Source organism: Chiroxiphia lanceolata, chromosome 4 (genome assembly GCF_009829145.1).
Source record: "Chiroxiphia lanceolata isolate bChiLan1 chromosome 4, bChiLan1.pri, whole genome shotgun sequence".
Lineage (NCBI taxonomy): Eukaryota > Metazoa > Chordata > Aves > Passeriformes > Pipridae > Chiroxiphia > Chiroxiphia lanceolata.
In genome coordinates this window covers 24,242,268-24,259,649 of record NC_045640.1, presented here as the reverse complement: position 1 = coordinate 24,259,649, position 17,382 = coordinate 24,242,268, and the positions used below count along the sequence as shown (strand labels likewise).

At 35.9% G+C, this 17,382-nt stretch overlaps 1 protein-coding gene across 2 annotated transcripts in view; it reads right to left on the bottom strand.

Moving 5' to 3' along the window:
- WDR19 (WD repeat domain 19) overlaps positions 1 to 17,382 on the bottom strand; it is a 41,891-nt gene that overhangs the window by 7,627 nt on the left and 16,882 nt on the right. For both annotated transcript variants that reach the window (XM_032685180.1, XM_032685181.1), the window contains exons 18-30: positions 17,139 to 17,298; positions 16,430 to 16,540; positions 14,680 to 14,789; positions 13,553 to 13,610; positions 12,493 to 12,639; positions 12,301 to 12,383; positions 11,394 to 11,477; positions 10,170 to 10,316; positions 9,598 to 9,722; positions 7,842 to 7,954; positions 6,968 to 7,036; positions 6,533 to 6,610; positions 1,236 to 1,332 (exon numbers count right to left, since the gene is read on the bottom strand). In XM_032685180.1, coding sequence (XP_032541071.1) covers positions 1,236 to 1,332; positions 6,533 to 6,610; positions 6,968 to 7,036; positions 7,842 to 7,954; positions 9,598 to 9,722; positions 10,170 to 10,316; positions 11,394 to 11,477; positions 12,301 to 12,383; positions 12,493 to 12,639; positions 13,553 to 13,610; positions 14,680 to 14,789; positions 16,430 to 16,540; positions 17,139 to 17,298 — 1,382 coding nt within the window. The remainder of the gene's footprint in view (positions 1 to 1,235; positions 1,333 to 6,532; positions 6,611 to 6,967; positions 7,037 to 7,841; positions 7,955 to 9,597; positions 9,723 to 10,169; positions 10,317 to 11,393; positions 11,478 to 12,300; positions 12,384 to 12,492; positions 12,640 to 13,552; positions 13,611 to 14,679; positions 14,790 to 16,429; positions 16,541 to 17,138; positions 17,299 to 17,382) is intronic.

Genomic DNA, 17,382 nt, shown 5'->3' with positions numbered 1-17,382 from the left:
GAGTCCAACTCTTAAGTAAATGGCCCAAATGGGGATCAAACCCACAACCTTGGTGTTATTAGCACCATGCTCTAACCAACTGAGCTAATCCCATAAAAACAAGGAAAATTGCACATGAAATGGCATACCCAGACTAAAATACCAAACAATATAACTTAAATATTATTGTTGCGTGGAGTTTTAAGGAAAGAACAAACTATATTTGGTGCAAACTTCGGAATCAAACTCACTGAGATCTGCTGAAGAGGGGGATGATCTAAAACTGTGCCTCACCAGAAGAAACAGTTACTGCAAGATTGGCGATTTTAATGACACAAATATTGTGCTTCTTATTACACAGTTGCAGAACACATCTGTACTATTAGGGAATAAGAAATACACTGTGGGATATTGCCTTTTAGATACAAGTTTTCAGATTCAGAGAAGCTAGTAAATATTTAAACCCTTGAGCCGTTTCATTTCCTGCTTCTGTAATTAGCACAAATGCATTATTCACTACTATGATGGATTGGGAGATTTGCTTGCCAAGGATTTCAGAGAGGTTTTTCCACTCCTCAGCCCAAAGGTGAGGAGCAGCCCATAAATGTTAATTTGCCTGGGCTGTTCCCAAGGCTGCTATTTTTCCTTTATAGATTTTTTCTTTTACATAATTGAAATGAAAAGCAAGCAGTGTTATGGTAGGGTTGTTGCTGGGCTACAGAGGAGAGTGAATAATGGAGATGATAGCTATTTTGCTTTTAGCCCTGTCTCTTATTATTTTTCTCTATTTCTAACTTCAGCTACCCATCACAGGGGAAAACGAGGCTTATGTAAGCACATGTCTGGTCCTTCAACAGAAATCTCCTGTGCACATCTTCTAGAGAAAAAAGTCATTTGCAAAGACTAAAAGATCAGTATCTAAGTCAGAAACCACATGTAGAAATTGTAATTCTGTGATCTGGGATACACAGAAAATTAAAGTCACAGGCTGTCTTAATCACTACTTTTACTTGAATGTAATAAAGAATACAGATACTTTCCACAAATTTCTTTTTTTCCCCAGTATTTAATATACAGGTATAAGTCCCAATGTTTTCACAAAGGCTACTTTCAATTAAAAATTAAACTTGAATATAATTCAAAGCACCGATACATGTCTTTTCTAACTATAATCCTACATAAATAACAGTACTCTGGGCAGGGTGTCTGAGGAGGCAGCATCAGAGATGCTGTCACATCAGGGAAAACCGACTTACCTGAACACTGTTCCTCCCTGGCAATTATTATAGCAGTTCTGGCAGCTTCTCGGTACTGCTTCAGTGCCATGTATAAGCGGAACAGGTACTTGGCATCCTTAATGAAATCATACAAAAGCAATTAATATATACTGCTGTACTGCTTTCTTTACTTGCTCATCCCACCATTCTCTAAAGAAAGCAGACAAGTTGGCTTGTTTCGTGAGGGGCTCTTTGTATCAACATGGTTCAGCTTTGCCACATTCACCTGCAAGGCTTGGCTGTCACTACACTCACAAACACCCACGCTGAGGACCCTCAGGGAGTCCTGGCAGGTCACTGCCAAGCCCTGTCCATATGGATGCAGAAAGCCACAGACCATCAGGCACATGGAGAGTTTTACAGGTGGAAACCTAACAGCTTCAGATGTATGGGCAGTTATGGTGTCAGAAAAGAACCAAATACGACTTTTAGAAATAGAAATCTTGCTAGAAATGTTTAAACTGCCTTATGGATCTAGATGCAGACACAGCTTAGTGTGGATAAGGATGACAAAGTCTAGCCATTAAAGAGTGTATTGCTCTGGGACCAGATAGTAAATATCCAAGACAGCTAAAAAAATGAAAACCAGGGAAGAATCAGCTAACAGAATGCATAAAATTTATGATTTGCTATACCATGTATTTTGATGGACTATATGATGGCAAGCGGAGTAAAGGGTTTGCCCAAAAACTGTCAATCCAACAGAAAGCAAATTAGTGAAATAATTTTAAAACAAAGCTAAAAAGGTGGCAGTATTGTAGAAAACAAACATGAGTTCTCTTTTTGTAATGTCTACTCAAATTTCTAGTTAAAAAAAAATTAACAAGAGAAAGGAGAATTGGGTCTTTCATAAGGATTTTTAGAAAATCCTCAAAAGAGGTAATTCATAAAAATACAGCTAAAATACAAGATAAAATGACCTTGCTTATGTTGAAAAGGAATTACCAAGTGAAAAAAACCCTGGGCTAGTGTCACTATTTTATATCTTTAGCAGTGATTTCTAAAATTGGATCAACTAAAAAAGTCTGTACATTATAATCTTTTAACTAGTAAATCAGGATTAAATTAAGCTGAAATATGGCATATAGTGGTATGTTTCCAACTTGAATATACAAATCACAAAAACTGACACTGGCAGCTTTACAGACAGTTTAGCAAAAAAATCCAAACCAACTAATTCTGCATATTAATAGTAAATCCAAACATTTACAATGTGTATTCTATGTTAAAATGGTATAAAAATTTATATAAAAAGAATTGTATTAATCAGTGTTGTGCTGTTCTCTGGAATACTGTGTGGGTTTTGTATGTAAGTCTCAGAGCAAAAAAAGCAGAACTTCAAAGAAACAGAAACACGAAGATATAAAGACATTTCCTTATAGAGAAGATGAATGCAAAGATTAACTTGATACTTGAGAAGCAAAGAAACAAATGACAAAAAAATCACAGAAATAAAACCAAGAGAGAAAGACTGACATACAGAAAGAAAAAATGGAAGATAAATTCTGCTTTTTAACCTGCAATATAAGGGAAAACATTAAGCGACCAAAAGTAATTACTGTTAAACTAATGATAGAGCGGAATTTTAAGTAACACATGATCAAGAGGTCGAACATCTTAAGAACTGTAATTTAACAATAAGGAAATAGTTATCTGGATAATAATGTAACCACAACTACTTACATTAGCAGATATTATTTATCCACTGTAAACTGCCTTAAAAAGGAAAATTGCTATTCCCTGAGTGGGGTAAACCAAAAATTATTTATGATGTAATTCTTCTCAACTTCTGACACCCCCTAATGACCACAGATGGCCATTCCACTGATGATAGCAGAAGGCTGCACTACTTTCCCATCCAGGCTGCTTCTGCTTTTTCTCCTGTTGTAGCAGGAGAGGATTCTGTCCCAACGTGGACAGGCGGCCTTACATGGTATTTGCCATGTCCCTACAAATGTGGATAAAGCCTTCCCAAATCTTCGTTCGCGAAGCTCAGCCATGATGATGATGAATTATATTTTACTTAAATAATATATTTAAATTACTTACATGGCAGCCACACGTAGGAAAAAATAGGTATTTATGGAAAATTAGTCTAATGTTTTACATTCTTACATCTAAAATCAGTAAGTTTAAAAGCTAAAAATGCAGGAAAGTATTTTCTACTGACAATACATTTCCTAAGGTCTTTAGAAAAAATTATTATTGCAATCTAACTGATCTTAATATTGGATAGCCGTGATTGTAATTTAATTTTCCTTTTTAGAACACATGTACTCAGAAAATATGCACACAGAAAACAGCAGAACCTTGCTAGTTAACACTCTCTGAAAGAAGACACATGACAAATTATGAATGTTTACATGTTAAAGTTAACAATTACAATAGTTGGCAAAGTAATGTATCTAAGAAATAGTTTGTAATTAGTCAGATAATAACGTATCAAAATAGTGGTGAGCATAATAATATTGATTATTATCAATATATAATTAAAATGCCACATAACTTTGGCTGTAGAAGATTTAAGGTAATTAGTCTGCTGTGAGTGATGATCTGGTTTGAAGATCAATGCTTGAAATGATTAGCAAGTTTCTGCTGCATGACTACTTTTAAGTTCACTCTTTCAGCTTTACAAAAATGCCACCACACATAGAAGCTGCTATTGTCTAAAAACAACTTCACTTGCTTGATAAGTTCAAAACCAGTCTCCGTAGCATAATAAAGATTAATTGTTTTTAAAGTAATTTTTACAGTAAAAATTTATGATTTGATAAAGTAAAATTTTGTTACTCACTGAGAGAGACTATGGTAGATTGGATTAAAGCATTCAGAAGAACAAGAAAGAGCTTTTAAACAAGGAAAAGAATGCTCTGCATTGAAGTTCAAAACAATGCTAAATATGGCATTTATGGTATTCTGCACAAAATTCCTAAGTGTTTTCTAAAATCTTTAGAACTTTTTCACTATGAAGATCATAAGTGTAGCTCACTTCCCTTACCCAATTCCCATATACTTCTCTGAACAGGCTGGTGTTTTGGGAAGAGACTGGATGCTACAGTTTCTGTCCACCCAACTTCCAGCATAAATATGAAATTAGTCTTGCTTACACTGATACTGCATAGATTTTTCATCCAATGTCTCCAACAGTTTAATTCTCTTTGGGCTCTTGCAGTTGAATTCTGTCTGCTTTGCTATGTTTTGCTTCTCTCATAATTTTTTTAATGTTTATATTTCATATTACAGGTAAAAATAAGAGGTAAATAATAAAGAGCTAAAGGTTTGTTTTGGTTTTATTTTATTTTATAAAAGCCAAGTCTGCTTGGCCATCAACTGCCCAGTGTCTCTAAAAGTCTAAAATATCAAACCCTTGATCTCTAGGCACCATACAGAGAGAAAGGAGAATTTGCAGTTTCCCAACAGAATCACAAACCAGAGCTGTAACATTAGGGGTCAAATAACTTACTGCATCATGAACATGGCATCTCCATTGTTACCAAATCTTATTCCCCTCAGTAAGGCATAACCTATTCTTCCATATACATAATTTTGCACATGACTATATTTACCATGAGTTTGTATGAGACACTAAATTTCTTGACTAAGCAATTGACTGCAGACAGCAATATCCTCACCTGACATCTGTCTTTCACAGTAGAAACACATGGGTGCCACACCACTTAGCTCACATTCCAGCTCTGCTGTAACAGGCAGTAAAACTTCAAGTGGTTCAGCCACCTAGTTCCATGAACTCAAGCTCAAATATGACTGAATGTACTACAAGTTCTATTATCACCAAAGCCAAAAATGGACTGGGAAGACTTTTTCTACAGCTCAAACTCAGAGAAACCAGATAACCCTTCAGCAGTCACACTGTGAAAGAGCTTATCATAAGCTCAAATGCTGATTTTCTGGTGTCTAACATTTTTATAGTGGCCATTTTTAATCTGAACTGGAAAAAACCAACCATGCTAATATAAGAAGGTCAAAATCTATTTCTTGTATTGTAGATGCAGCATAGACCTAATCTATCTTCTGCTTAGCTTGTGAATTATCCCCTTCTATTACCAAAGCTATGGCATTGGCAGCTAATACACAAAAATCTGTCAACAAGTATCTTCTAACTCCCAAATCTGTATATACAAGAGAAAAAGATGAAACAATCTACCAGTCTGTCAAAAGCCTTTTATTACCCAGTGAATTAATTGCTTTTAACAAAGGAGCAGGAAACCTGGAAGAAAGGGTAATGGTTCTTCCTAAATTTTATTAATTGATCACATGAAATGAAAAGTCTCATAGCACAGAGCACCTCATACCTCATCTCATAAATAGTATAAAAGAAAAAGAATGTAAGGTTCTAAGTGTCCAAAGAAGATTTTCTGTAACAATAATGAGTGAAAACATAAAAATCAGTACAGTACTTTATTCTATTATTAATAAAATTTAGGAAGGTCTGTCACCAAAAATCTTCAAACACGCCTCTTGTTTTTTCTAATTTTCTATAATAAATTAAAGATGTAATTTTACTCTTCAGCCTAGAGCAGAAACTCTGTGCTTTAGTTTACAGAAGTACAGCCTGTATCTGGAGATGAAACTGACTCTATGAATAATCAATTCAAACTTTAAACTAAATACTTCTACATAATAAGAAATCCAAAAGGAAGACTATTTTGGAGTTGCTTTTGGCTAAGCTTGTGAATACATGGCCATTAATCACTTTGGAAATCAACAGGAAGCCGCTAATTTTGAAAATGTGTCCAACATCCTTTTCTGCCTTATGTGTGAACACAAGAAGTAATGTAGCCTGGTCAACTTCAGGTTTTTGACCTTCATCTCCTATTTAGTACCTTATTTTGTTCCACTGCAACAGTCCAACCACTTCTCATACCACAGGAAGAGATCAGTGCTGTAGCTGGTCTCCAGACATATGCATGCTGTCTGTCCATCTGGGAAAAGCAACAGCCAGCTGGCAAACCAGCATGAACAAACAGCTAAGTTTTGTCTCTTACCCCCAGCAGGAGCATTAATTTGGACTGCCTCTGTCCCACTACCTGTTTTCATAAAGATGACTGAACTATCTAAGATAGTTACTTCCTTTCTATATTTCTGAAACTGAAGTTACTGGGTGAATGACTTGCAAAGTGATCATCCACATCTTGCTCCTTAATGAAACCAAGCTAAAGCACAGTCTGTGTCTACCAAAAATTTTAGGACAAAGTAAGGTCAAATACCTTGTAGCATAGCAACGTGACACAACAGCACTGATAAAAATACAATACCTGGGGCATGCCATCACTCTCTCCCATAAGATAGTCAATCAGCTGATTTGTTAGGGTTTCATCTTTTGCCCGTCCCACCTGTTAAATAAAGACAGAAGAAATCATGATAGAAGAAGGAAAAATAACTTACTCATAAGGAGGCTTTCCATAAGACACTGAAACTAGATAGATTTAGAACATTAATTTTTTTAGTTCTGTGTGTTCAAACCAGATGATTCTTTGGTTCATCAGTTTTGACATGCAGTAGTTCATATTTATTTTATAATGTGTTATGTTGGGATTTTTAGATATGTTTAGATATCATCTTTACTGATACAGTTTTCCTTCTATTTGCATTCTGTCCAAATACACACACTGATGCTAGGCAAATGCCACAATACCGAAGGTAAACTTCTTGAAGAGATGAAGAATTTTTGTTTTATCAAAGTTGCTTACTGTTTCAATTGCCATTTCTATAGCCAAGTTATCTTCTGTGCTTGGACTTTTCATAAAGTGCCTTAATGCCTAAAATGATACAGAAGAAAAGTTAAAACTGAGACACATGAAATTAGCTTTTCACTAATTTTTATCTCTTCATTTTGACAGACAAGTAGCAAACTAAATGCTTATCTCCACTACAGAAGTAGCAGCTGCTCTTACAGATACTCCTGCAAGAAACAGTTGAGTCTTTGCCAAATTCTGGTGTACATCTTCACCAACTGTGAAAGATGTTCACAGCAATATGGTGAGAAGAAATTAAAGATTAATGTGCACTGGACCCCCCTACACCCCAGTTGAAGGAGTTGTCACCTACAGTGGTTGTAATTTGCAAAAATCAATCATATTTTTTTGGTATGTATTCAATATGCAAAAGCCAAATGTTTAATAAGCATCAGTTCATTGATTTGTACCTGATCAAAAGGATGTATGTCAATCAACATACTTCAATTAACATATTTTCTTTTTAAAAAAAAAGCTTTCAGTTAAGGCATGCTATAGTATTAAATGAATTAATTACTTGGCAACCAAGTCTCTGCTGGTCCAAGCAATAAAATGCAAATAAATGCTACTGCTGTGGATCATTTTGAGATATGTTGACAATAGTATATCACTTATCTACCTGGAGCTTCTACTGCTATTCACAGAATACAATCTAGATAATTGTAAATATAAATAGTTTGCTTATGGATTTTACACTTTAAAAAATTTCAGTATGTCATCAGTTAAGGCATTTAAAATTTACTATGAACTTTTCTGATTTTGAAGTATTGTATTTTGAACAGTTTCTATGAACATTTAACTTCCACTATTTTATTCTTTAAGTACTGACCCGTCCATATTGACCACACAGCAAGAAAAATTTTCCCGCCTGAAAATGTTTCTTTTCTGCTTCAAAATATAGTGCAATGCTCTGATAATCTTCATTGCTAGTACTTTCAGAACCTGCAACAGAGAGATCACAGTACTAGCAGGGTATTCTTATTAAGATAAAGGCCCTAGTGAAGGAACAAACTCCTATTCTACTTTTTTTTTCCTACTGACATTCAAAGAAAACCAAAGCCAGACAGACTCAAATTATGTCCTATACATTTCTTCCTATTTAATTAGACTAAACGTCAGAAATTAGGAGCTAATAATGCAGTGAAATAATTGTTTTCCCAGGTTTTACATCATGATGGGATTTCTGTTTTTCATAGAGTCATAGAATGATTTGGGTTGAAAGGGATTTTAAAGATCATCTAGTTTGAACCCCCTGCAATGAGCAGGGACACCGTCAATTAGACCAGGTTGCTCAGAACCCATCCAACCTGCCCTTGAACACTTCCAGGGTTAGGCCATCCACAGCCTCTCTGGGCAGCCTGTTCCAGTGCCTCACCACCCTCAAAGTAAAGAAATTTTTCCTAATATCTAATCTAAACCTATTCTCTTTCAGCTTAAAACCATACCCCCTTGTCCTGTCACTACATGCCCTAGTAAAAAGTTATAATAAACCGACATAATAAAATGGCATAACTATGATCGAATAATGAATTTTTCCATCGTGCCTTGGCAACAGTAAAACAGAGCAAATGACTATGAGATTATCACCTGAATTGCTTTCACAGTTTAAGAAGAGGAAGAATACTTGTATTGCACAAAGCATGACTTTTAGGACCAATGTAACCATATGGTTGCAGGGAATACTACTACCTAAGTCTTCTAACCAAGACTCCATTATACTGTATGCATGTAAAACAAAGACAGCCACTACCCCAAAGGTAGTTTTAAACCCTTTTTCTACCCACTTAGGTTACAATTTGAGACATCCTATTTTGGACGTGAGAGAAAGACAGAAGCATATGAACAGCAGAAAAATAGTGGCCACCTTGACAAGCAGCTGCCAAGCTGGCTGCTGCCAAGTTTTTATAATCTTCATAATAAGAATTCATTTTTTAAAGGAAGAGATTAATTGAAAATATGAGATAATTTGGTAGGTACATATGTGGGAGTGTTTCCACAAAGAATGGTGCCTGACACAGATGAAACCCATAAAATTTAGTGCAAATTGACAAGCTGGACACTGACTGACTTGATGGCCTGAGATAAAAGTCAGCTTCTCAGCCTGTCACTGAGACAAGAGGAGGCCATGAAGGGCCTTAAAAGGAAAAAAAGGAAAGAGAAGTGACATGTACAAATAGGAAAAGAGCTGGAACCACGAGAAAAGGGAAAGGGGAAAAAAATCAAGAACTGCACCACTAAAATGTCCAGTTTTGTATCAAGGTCAAAGAAAGGGATTCCTCAATGGACACAAGAAAATAGTCAAGACAAATGTTTTACCTCTATGGATAAACAAAAAAAGGCTGTAGCACCAGCAAGATTTGAAAACAACCCAGACTGAAGACCAAGGGAGGTACCTAAGTTGAAAGCAAATTCTGGTTTCTAAGACTGAAATACACAGGTTGTCAAATCTGGCCATGATGACTGGAAATGGAAAAGGCTGGGAAACAAATCTTCACATCCCTTGACTTATGATTTCTAACTGGTTCAAATCAATTAAAAGAACAGCAAAACATAATGCAAGCAAAATATGAACCCAGAACACTCACTGATGATATCAGCATAAATCTCCATTTTGTTGTGTTGTTGAGCTAATGTGAAAGCTTCATTATTACACTTGGACATGACCAGGAACTGGATGGCAGAACCATAGTCACCAAGCTGCAGAAAGAATCTAATCAGAATAACAAATTAACACCTTAGTACTAATTAGCGTAATGAACACACCAAATGTTTTAGGAATATGATATATTTTGTGGCATACAAATATGATACATTTCTAATTAATTTTGTACCTTGATTTTTATTAGATTGTTTAGACCTTAATTGTTTTAACTAGGTTACTAAAACTACTTTAGTATAAATAATACCGTATGGCAATTTTTATTACTGTTTAAACTTATTGCTTCAGGTTAATATAATTTTAATTGGAAAGTTAAGGAAAAAAACCCAGTACCCGTTTAGCTGTCCAAATCTTAGAGAACTCAGATCAATGCACTGAAATATATAGTCTGGCCAAGTACCAATAACCATAGTCTAACATTTTAGCAAGCCTCACAAACTTCCCATAGGTATGGCCTCTTCCACCCTTTTTTTTTAACCTGCATAATATCATTGTTACCTGGCCACCATCTTTGCTCCTTCAAGAGACTGTGTTTCCCTCACAATATTAACAGCCTTTTCAGGATTATTAAGGTGATCCAAATATAGTCGAATTACACTATCCCACTGTTTTGCATGTTCATAAGCTATCACAGCTTCCTTGTACCTGCAAAATAATGGTTCCATATCAGTTTTTCTAACTTTTAAATAATTCTTTATAATACAGTGTGAAAGAAGCATACAGTATTTTATTTCTGCAAGATTATTCTGTGACACCTTCCTTTCAGTTTGCATGTAATAGCTTTGTTCTGCATTTACAATGGCTTTTTTGGTCTCTATTTCATTTTCCCTTGGGAGAACAAAAAGCAGAGGCAACAGAAAAATGTCTACCACAATACTATTTTTGACCTACTCTGCCAGCATCCCTTTTAGCATATATTAAAAGCAGTTCATCTGTTCCATCAGCAAACATCATCTGCTCCATATGAAATCACTTGAGAGTGAGAGAACAATAAAAATCAAACATGATCACTAATTCTACAATTTTAAAAATAAAGCGTCTTTTCTGTTCTGTAGAAAAGATCAAAAAATTTGTCATTCTCCCACTACTCAATTGACACAAACAGTATTTTCTAGTCTTATCAATGCAAACATTTAGTTTTGGTGCTGTTTCATATTATTCTGAAGCACATTTATTTACAGGTAAGGACTAGTAGAAACTACATTTTGTGATTAAATATAACCTATTTGGGGCCTTCACTTCAGATAATAACTTCACATTATTCAATATTTTGCAAGTACATCCATTAGGATGTAACAGTAATTTGGTTCTAGAATGAAAAAATTTCCTTCATGATTATTCTCTCTTTGAGTGACCTTTAAAAATCACAGGTAAGGAGTCATTAGAAACCCACTGAACTTGAATACTGTTAAGTGGAATACTGCATAAGGTGCAGTACTTTAAAACCTTCAATGATTTTTGTTAAAAATACATTAATGCTTTGACAGGAAAACAATCAATTAGAAATACACCTCTGATACTCTGGAAGGTCTTTATGTTTCAAATCTTCCTACAACAACTTAAGTTTATGTATTTTAGAATCCATTTTCACAAAGCTATTCTATGCAAAATTTTCAGTCTGTGTTTGACTTTATTTTACAAAAAGACTAATGTATAATAATAATAACAACAACAACCATAAACCAACATGTTTTATATTAAAAAAAGAGCATTCAAAAATACCTGCCATCTGCTTCTTTGGCCTTTGCATATTGTAGGTGAATCTTTGGAGATGAAACATGAGGAAGAAGTTCACCAACCTTTGCCCTAGAAAGTTATTTAATAAATATATTTGGTTTTAAATTTTGTCCAGTCAAACTGTCACATTTACATCAACACTGAAACAAACGCTAAAAAAGTATTGAACACAATGCATGTAAAGTTTTGAAGGCACTTTGATATTCTCAAAAAGCTGCACTTTAGAGATATAAGAACTTGAAATTAATTTTAATTTTTCAAATAAATGAACATAATATTCCAACATAATCTTTAGAGCACTCATATGAAAGAGGAAGGGTCTTCCTGAACTCTGCTCCAATCAGTTCTTAATCTCAGGAGTCCATAAAATGTAATTAGGCAAGAATTAAGCCCTTAAAGCTCTCAGCAAATTATACTTTTCCACTGGAGACTTCACAATAATCAAATTACCTTAAAAAAATTAAAAAGGTATTGAACAGAATGCCAGCAATTTTGACTATTCATGATACTGACTCCACTTGAATAATTTCCAACTGTGTGAATACTCAGTCTCAGCTATGTGTTTTATAAAACTGAAGAAATTTTATGAAGTAACATACACAAATAAAATTACCAAATTCAGTGTGCACATGCATACACCCAAAAAGGACTTGAAACTGCAGGTACCTTCAAGCATAACACACAGAAAAAGGAAAAAAAGATTATCTCCCATCTACAGTATATTTAAAACAACATAAGCTTCTGAGAGAACCTGTAAACTTGGGGGAGGGAACAACAAAATCAATGCAACATAAATAATGAGGCATTTGTGCCACTCACAGAAACACTCCTTTCCAAAAAGTACCACAGCAAGTCCTTTGAAATATAATGTTTCCCTGAAACCTGTACTTACCAGTTTTTACACCGGATGTATACTGATGCTGCCTTGTCATAATATTGTCCCTTTTCATACAGCTGAGCAGCTTCTGAAAATTGCTACAATATTGGAAATCATAAAAAAAAATTTCTCAATTAAGATTATAAATAAATAGCTTAATGAATTCCCATATTCACTCTTAACTTTAGTAACTCAAATTTTGAGTACCTTCATATTCTCCAGGATAGCTCCACAGTCCCTTTTTAGTGGCCTGCTGGGATGTTTAATGGCCTGGTTTACCCCTCGACGGATGTCTCCCATTCGAATGGACATCTGAGCCACTCCAGCAAGGCAAGCTTCATCATGTTCCTGGTACTGGCAATCAAATGAAAAGCAGTAACTATAGACAATACATTAGAAATATCAGGTCACAAAAACCACAGTAACCAAGCATTGAAACAAACTAACAAAATGTAACATGGACTTAATAAAATCAATTTTGTCTAAAAATTCTTGCCTAGCTGCAGCTCTCACTTATTTAGAAGACTTCAGTTTAGTTTTCATCTTAAGGTTTGTCTTTAATTTTCACATTGCGCTTACAAGATCTGTCCAGACCAAGCATACATGAGAAGACTCTGTTTTACAGACAGCTCAGTGCTATTTTCCTCTTTCCTCCAAAACCAACAGTAGGAAAAAAGAGAAACTACAAGCAGGATATTTCCTTTTTTTTTTTTTTTAAAGGTCGTAAGGCTGCTGATGTTTCATAAAGCCAAATGGCTTGAATCCAGAGATTTCATTTCCCTATTATGATCCCCTATTATCATTTAAGTTGCTTCGCAATAGACATTTTGTAAAGATTAAGGGAAATAATGCCAAAATAAGGGAGGATCTACCCAATATGTTTACTTTCTAACACAATACTTGTTTGTCTTTATATAGATAACAATCCCGTAAAAGACAAAAGGAATAATTAGGACTTTTGATATAATAAGGAAAATCCCACCAATATTTTCTCTGACATTTGTACATTATTATGAAACTGTTCAAATTATAAAAACCTAAGTTTAGTTATGCCATGTTAATACAATGGCAAAACCACTGTATACCCAGAGAAAGCATCGTTCTGTATATTAAAAATAAGATAAGTACTGACTACTATCCTGAAAGGAATAGGCATAAAGATTTAGAGTTGAATTTAAAAAAAATTGGAATCGAAATGAGTCTGAAATATGACAACTTAATGTATACTATGACAGTATAATGCTATAATTACTAGAAAAGGAATTACCTTATTGTTTCCAGTGATCCCCTTCTCATAATGTGCCAGAGCATTAACGTAATCACCCCTAAAAGAAAACTGGAAGTTATACAGAAGAATATTTTTAACAGGAAGAGATGGTTACCTTCCTTCTACACAGATTAGGTATATTTGTCTTGCCTTAGACATAATGACTCCACAGAAGGATGTGAAGTATGTGAGAGGTGGACAGTTACACATGACACTTCCTGTGGACTTTATCAAGCTCTTACTCAAAGAAGCATTCCATCTCTCAATTCCACTGTACTGAGACCAATAAATTTCTCTTGAAAGACAGGCAAAGAATCTATCTGCACAATACACCTCAATAGTCTCATCTCTACTTTCACATTTTTCTGGAAGAAAAATGAAACTAACCTATTAAATTATTTAGAAATTTTGCAACATAAAAACAAAGGTGATTTTTTTCCTGGAGTATATTCAGAACACAAGTTACAGATGGTTGCATTGCCTCCATTCCCTCCTTTCTGTGACCAAGTGTCCTCTCTCAGCACCAGGGGCACTGCCAGAGGGAACGAGTTGTCTGAAAACTATTAACAGGTAAGACTTTTTCCTTCTGGTTTAGACATTAAACGGAATAGTTTTATATGGGAAAAATTAACTATAAAATAGACTTTAAAATCATGGCAAATGGTTAATACCTTCTGTCTTTCAGGGACTGGCAACCTTGAAATTTGACACACCTCTACCTAAAAGATTTCAAAAATGAAGGCTAATGGGTATTTAAGGAAAGATAGGCAAAAGGCAAGATTTTCATCCAAGGTAAGAAGTGCTAAATCATTTGGACTTTCTCTGTTTTCCAAGCACTTGTCTGCAACAAAGTATTTGTTAAGTAGATGATATTATACAGTGAATATACCAGTTGCAAGGAACCCAGATATGCTGAAATTAATGAAAAGTAACTACTATTTGCTAACATATGTCTCTAGTATGAACTATTCCTTGAAAAACTCCTCCTCCTCATACTATAGGTGCAAGACCTCACAGAATCCTCTCTCAACAATGCAGTCGCCTGAAGCATCTCAATTCTCTGTTCTTCTGTTGAGCATGAGCATTAGTTTAATATTCTTATACTGCAACCTTACAGCAGAACTTACATGAATTCAAGCTGCATTGCATATTCCTTTGATATGAAAGGGATTTGGTCTGGGGCCAAACGCTTAGCCAGCTGAAGTGCACTGTCCCAGTGCTGCAAGTCTTTTCGCATCTATTAACAAAGAACAGTAACATTTTCTGATGCAAGTAGCAAATTCGGAATTCCATTATGAAATTTAAATTATTCTAAATACAAATATTGAGTTAATATTCAGGAAAGATTCAGACAATTTGAGAGACATTCATCCAAAAGAATGTCTGTTAGGACAAGGGCCTACAGGAAACTACAGGTCTGTCAGTCTCACTTCAGTGCCTGGTAAAATTATGGAGAAGATTATTCTGGAAGTTATTTAAAACACCGGAAAGACAACACAGTCATTGGTCAAAGACAGCACGGCTTCATGAGGGGAAAGTCCTGCTTGACAAACCTCATTTCCTTTTATGACAAAGTAACCCACCTAGTTTATTAAGGAAAGCCAGTTGATACGATCTTTCTGGATTTCAGTAAAGCTTTGAATACTGTCTCTCACAGGATCCTTCTGGACAAACTGTCCAGCACACAGCTGGATAAACACATCATGTGGTGGGTGAGCAATTGGTTCATGGGTCAAGCACAGAGGGTAACAGTGAATGGGGTAACATCAGACTGGTGACCTGTCACTAGTGGGATTCCACAGGGCTCTATCTTAGGCCCAGTGCTCTTCAACATTTTCATAAATGACTTGGATGCGGGACCCGAAGATATAATAAGTAAGTTTACCGATGATACCAAACTGGGAGGAACTGTTGACTCCCTGGAAGGCAGGGAGGCCCTGCAGAGAGATCTTGACAAGTTAGAGGGCTGGGCAATTGCCAACTGTAAGAAGTTTAACAAGGGCAAGTGCTGGATTCTGCACCTGGGGTGGGGCAACCCTGGTTATATATACAAACTGGGGAACGAGATGCTGGAGAGCAACGCCTTGAAAAGGGATATGGGGGTCATGGTTGATGGCAAATTGAATATGATTCAGCACTGTCCTGGCAACCAGGAGGGCCAAATGTGTGGAGTGGGCATCAGGTAAAGCACTGCCAGTCGGTTGAGAGGGGATTGTCCCACTCTGTTCTGCACTGGGGTGGCCTCACCTGGAATATTGTGTGCAGTTTTGGGCACCACAATATAAGAAAGGTATTCAGCTATTAGAGAGTGTCCAAAGGAGGGCAACAAAGATGGTGAAGGGCCTTGAGGGGAAGCTGTATGAGGAGTGGCTGAGGTCACTTGATCTGTTCAGCCTGGAGAAGAGACTGAGGGGAGACCTCATTGCAGTCACAACTTCCTTGTGAGGGGAAGAGGAGGGGCAGGCACTGATCTCTTCTCTGTGGTCATCTGTGACAGGACCTGAGGTAATGGCCTGAAGTTGTGTCAGGGGAGGTTTAGGTTGGATATTAGAAAAAATTTCTTCACTCAGACAGTGGTTGGGCATTGGAACAGGCTCCCCAGGGAAGTGGTCACAGCACCAAGCCTGACAGAGGTCAAGAAGCACTTCAGTCATACTCTCAGGCAGATGGTGTGACTCATGAGGATGGTCCCGTGCAGGGCTAAGGGTTGAACTTGATGATCCTTGTGGGTCCCTTCCAGCTCAGGATATTCTATAATTCTAGTCACACAATGGCAAGAACAAAACCATAAAAGGGCAAAATTATCAAAAGCTAAAATATTACAACATTAATCTGGAAATGAAAAGAGCAGAAAATATACACATCTTAAATGAATACCTCAAGAGCAGCAACAGGACAGGAGGATGCCAGATATAAATCCTGAGCCAGATTAAAATCACCAGTAAACATTGCAAGATGTCCTGCTAAAAGGTTGTGATCTTCTATTCCCTGTAGAAAGACATGCAGAATTAGTCCAAAAGAAAATAAATATTGCATAAGTAAGTAACATAATCTCAGAAACACAGTAAAACCAATATCCTTACATTTTACAACCACGTGTATTGGATTCTATAAACCAGAAAAAGCCCTCACTTTCTTATTGTAGCTCAGATGTAGCTCAGAGTCACTAGGGTAACACTGTCTAAAATCAGCAATTTGCAGAAGTATAATTTTAAGGTACTATTTCAGTTTGAGATGTATAATTGCAATCTGGTTTTGGTTAGGATTTTTTTAAAACAATAACAACAGTCTGCAACATTTTCTCAAAAATTAGCATAGGAAATTAGAGCCTCTGGATGCCTGAGACATGAATATATTCTGCTGCTCTCAAACAAATGCAGAAAGAAATGTTGTGCATTCCGGTAGAGACTGCAACCACTTCAAAAGAAAACCAAGCAAGAGGCATGTAGTTTGGACACCTTATCCTTTCTATTCCAAAAACAATTTACCTTCTATTTGAAAAAAACCCAACTTCTCCCCAAAAACTAAGGATTCAGCAATTCTTAAATCACTGTATTTCCTATTTAAAAGAGACTTTACATTTTACCTTTATTTGCTCTAGTGACATCACCATCCCAGCATTACCAGATGTCCGATAAACGCGTATTGCAAAATCCACCTCCATGTGATGTAAGCAAGCTTCGGCCAGCTCATTCCAACAAGATTGGTCATTCAGAAGTCTGCACAGCTCCCATGCTTCAGAAAACCTATAGAAGGTAAAAGGCATTTAGAACTATTTTAATTTTAGGTATTACTTATACCTAAAATTCCCTCTCAACACTTTTTTCCCT